The sequence below is a fragment of the Pundamilia nyererei genome, unplaced genomic scaffold, assembly GCF_000239375.1.
Source record: "Pundamilia nyererei isolate P.nyererei 1_Seehausen unplaced genomic scaffold, PunNye1.0 scaffold00026, whole genome shotgun sequence".
In the NCBI taxonomy this organism is placed as follows: Eukaryota; Metazoa; Chordata; class Actinopteri; order Cichliformes; family Cichlidae; genus Pundamilia; species Pundamilia nyererei.
This window is the reverse complement of record NW_005187427.1, coordinates 2,613,043-2,617,322: the sequence shown is the minus strand read 5'-3', so window position 1 is coordinate 2,617,322 and position 4,280 is coordinate 2,613,043. Positions and strand designations below refer to the sequence as shown.

Below are 4,280 nucleotides of genomic sequence, written 5' to 3'. Positions count from 1 at the left end.
CAGGCTCACCAAAATTACACAACAGAAGACTGGTTGCCTGGTCTGATGAGTCTTGCTCTCTCCTGCAGTATTCAGACGGTAGGGTCAGAATTTGGTGTAAAAGGCATGAAAGAACAAATCCATCCTGCCTTGTTATCAACAGTTTGTTTAAATGCCACAAAGTACTGTTGTTGACCGTTTCAATCCCTGTATATACTGCACTTCCATCCCTTTAAAACCTGACAGCTGCTTCTAGCTGAATAATGTGCTGTCTCATAAACCCCGAATCATCAAGTTTATTGAACATCATGATGAGTTCACTGTACTCAAAGGACCTCCACAATCACCAGATCACAATCCAATAGAGAACCTTTTGAATGTGGTGAAACAAGCAAGAGATTCGTCTTGTGGATGTTGAGCTGACAAATCTATATGGACCAAATAAGGACCGAAGACTCTGATGAATGATTCCATGAGCTTGTTAAATCTATGCCACAAATTACTAAGACAGTTCTGGAGGCCAACGGGGGCCCAAGCCAGTAATAAAAATAAAAAAAAAGTGCACCTAATAAAGTGGCCAGTGAGTATATTATCACATCTTTTAGTCTGTCTTCCTAACATTTTTAAAGTTTACACTGCTACTACACATTTCCATCACTAAGTAAAAAGTGATGTAAGGCACTGGGACTGATATAACAGCAGTACAAACACCAACCAGAAACATCGATTTATGTGGCTAGCTTTAGCTATGTCACACGTTAGTTACTGGTACAAAAATATAATCCAAACTTTGCATCATTACAGACTGTCCTAAGCTTGTCACACAGTAGAAAGGCTGCACCTATATTTACTCTGGTTTTGAGTAAACAATACGAATGATGTGATATGAACAAGAAGAAATGTTTTTCTTCATTTTTGAATCTGCATTTGTTCAATCCGGTAACAAAGACGAGCAGAAAAGATACAGTCGCATACATGAAGAAGACTAAAAAAAAAATTCCACAGCTGAGCGATAAGACTTCGTGCCTTGCAGACAACACAGGAAGTGTTCAAGCACAAGCATCAGTGTACGAGTGTATGTGTGTGAGAGAGTGTATGTACTGAATGTGACCGCAGGCAGAAAAAAAAAAAAAAAAAGTGAGACACTCACTCTTCCGGGTACCAGGGGAACATTAGTCTCAGCCTTGGTTCTTTCTGCTTCATCATAGGAAGGCAGCGTAGTGGCTACATTGTATGACGGAGGCTTGGGGAAAATCCCATCTTCCTTGCAGTCAAAGAATGCTAGCGAAGAAATAAAGCACAGTTTCAAACACACGCACACACAAAACTGAAAAAAATAATGTATTATTTAATTCTAAACAGGTCCAATCCTTTTGTTGACAAAGACAAAACTAAAGCTAACACTGAACAACATTCACATAAACCTTTAAGGGGGTTAGTCTGCAAGTGGTGGCTAAATGGAAACAGTGAAAGAGGAAATTTCCTGTATTTTTTCCCATGTGTCTTCTGGAGGATTCTAATATATCCACACAGTTTGCCCAATAACACATCAATTCTTTCTCAGCTACATGTTGCATTTAGCTCACTACTTTTCCAACAAAATGTACACTGCGGTTATTAACACATGACTTTTACTCAGGCACTCCTGTGTGGACCAAAATGCCACCACTACAGATGACTTCAGCTCCAAGGAAACATCATTTTTACCAGAATTGTCCGCTGTGACGCTGCTGTACGGCGGAGGAGCATCAGCCGCTACCTGTGGACTCTCTTCTGAGTCCTCCTCATTGGTAAGCTGTGAGAGGAAGATAAATTAAGTTCACAGTTAAAGCTGTGAGGCATATATGCGTAAACCCTCCATATGCATATTTGCCTATCAAGTGGCCAAAAATAACTTCGCGCTCGCCTAAGGCAGATTATGAGCCAGGAAAAAGCCTGCTAGTTTTAATGTTGAAACCTTTCTAAAGAAGTGAAACAAGACAGTTTAAGACAACTAAAGGTGTGAAGTCTGCTGTCAAGATGCACAGACAAGTCCTAGGACTGATCAGTTCTGCCCTTCAAGTCAAATAGCTTTTTAACAGCAGATTAAATATTGCATATTAAAAAAAAAATCCCACAACTAGTCAACTAAATTAAATAAAATCTAAACATGTCATAAGAAACTATACAGATGTCACTTCTTCATTGTTTAAGATTTTACAATATTAAGTATTAAGCAGACTTTTGATATTATTGAGAAATTCAGCCCAAATGAACTTTTAAACGCACTGGCCCCCATACAGATTTTTTTTAACTTCCATATTTGTCCCAGTTACAAGAAAAGACAGATTTCTGTTAAGTCCCATAACAAAGGTTTGGATATAAAACTGAAGACCAGTCAAGTGCACAGGCATTCCCCCAGTGTCCTATTCTGAGCCAGGGAAGAAGCCTGCATGTTTGAAAGTTGTGGGACAACACTGGACATCCTGACCTACTTAAAAGGAACTTAAAACTCAGCATTGATATAATCATCAGAAAAACAGAACTGGGAAAAAGAAAGAAAAAAAAAGGTTTTTGGTTGTTTTTTTTTTTTTTTTTCTTTTTTTTGTTATTAGCAAGGAAACTGTTAGCAGGTAAGTCTGTGAAATCAGACCAACACAGTTATGACTTAGAAACAGTGAGACTTTATTTGCTCCTATTTCCCCAAAATAAGAGTTTAAAACTAAGACTGATTGTTCAATTGCCATAACTCAGTTTCCAGGAACACTAGGACTGCAGGAGTATTAATCATACATTATGTAGCTTAGACATTAAAGTGTAACTGTTAATAAAATTCTCTTTGGCGCAATCCCAGTCTTATTTTTGTTTTCTTTAACTTCACTACAGGCCTATGGTACTTTTGACAGTTTTCTTTTTACTGTAGATTATAATATTTTTATTTTTATTCTTTACACTGGCAGCTGTAACACAGTAATTTCCTTTTTTGAGATGCTTAAAGTATCTATCTATATAAATATGACTATAAATATAGTTCCCTTTACTGTCAATAGATCTTGAGTATTTTTCCCCCATAGTGAGAAATTCGTAGACTCAAATTAGCCTCTATGCACCTGATCATTAGTTATTATATCAAACACCAACATGAACATACATCTAATACGGCCTGTGTGCTCTAATAACAACAGTAAACACACCCATTGGTGCAGCTCAGGTGATAGCCACAGTTTAAATGCTCTCATATTTTTCAAAAGGTGATCGAGATATTGTTCAACGGTTGACCTTATTTACCAAACAATACTCAGTAGCTGGCAAGCTTTCGCGGTAGACTGTAATTCAATATGAAAAAGACGCCCACATATTATCACAGAACAAAAGAAAAACCCGGTTCAAAATTCACGTAACGCGTAATTAAAACCCCTAGCGTCTCGTTAGCGCGTTAGCTTCCCGTTAACACACCTAACCCTTTATACGATTAAAATAAGAACCCCCACAATTTAATCGGCTTAAATCCATCGTCGACATCCATCTTTATTCGACGGGAAATTGTTGTCTTGTTTTCAAACACGAAGCGACACGCCTGGGCGACTTTATCTTCGAAGTTAACAGTTCGATGCTAACAGCATTTAGACGACGGTACCTACGACTGAAGCTTTAACGTCTTTTAGCTTGACTTTAAGCCTTCTCTTACCTGCTGATATCTGGGGCTCGATTCGGCCATTCCCGCTTGAACGGCTATCAATCAACGACAGAAAGGTATGCCAGCAAGACACCCAACGAGTAAGAAATTATATAACAGTACAAACGGTAAACTCTGTCCTCGCCACAATGGAAAGACTCCTCGTTCGGCTGTGCCTGTATGCTGTGAAGTTAAACTAGCGACCGACAAAATACAAAAGGTTTCCTGTTAGCATTTCAAAATAAAATCCATTGTGATGCCTAATTCGCAATACTTTGGGTTTTTAATAGTAATTAAAAATATGTTGTCATTGCAGTTTTACAACTTTGTATTCGTTCGCGTATTTTCAATTAAGAAACATGTTCTATTTTAATGCTAGATTGCAATTATTTTATTATGTAATTAATCAGTTTCCGCTACGTTCTCACTTACTTGACGAAGTTCTTGTACGTCAACTGATTGACGTCATTGGCCACAACAAACCCTGTACTGCCCCCTTTCGGTCGTGAAAGTGAAACAAGCTCATTTAAGATAATTTAAAGTAGTGATGGGATTTCCGACTCTTTTTAGAGAACCGGCTCTTTCGGCTCGACACACTAAGTCGAGCCGAAAGAACCGGATCTTCCGGCTCTTTCGTCTCCAAACC

The 4,280-nt window shown here is 38.3% G+C and overlaps 1 protein-coding gene across 2 annotated transcripts in view; it reads right to left on the bottom strand.

Moving 5' to 3' along the window:
* LOC102193629 (NEDD4 family-interacting protein 1-like) overlaps positions 1-3,830 on the bottom strand; it is an 8,722-nt gene extending 4,892 nt beyond the window's left edge. For both annotated transcript variants that reach the window (XM_005727776.1, XM_005727777.1), the window contains exons 1-3: positions 3,647-3,830; positions 1,687-1,774; positions 1,130-1,260 (exon numbers count right to left, since the gene is read on the bottom strand). In XM_005727776.1, coding sequence (XP_005727833.1) covers positions 1,130-1,260; positions 1,687-1,774; positions 3,647-3,676 — 249 coding nt within the window. In that variant the 5' untranslated portion in view covers positions 3,677-3,830. The remainder of the gene's footprint in view (positions 1-1,129; positions 1,261-1,686; positions 1,775-3,646) is intronic.
* Between the last annotated feature and the right edge of the window lie 450 nt (positions 3,831-4,280).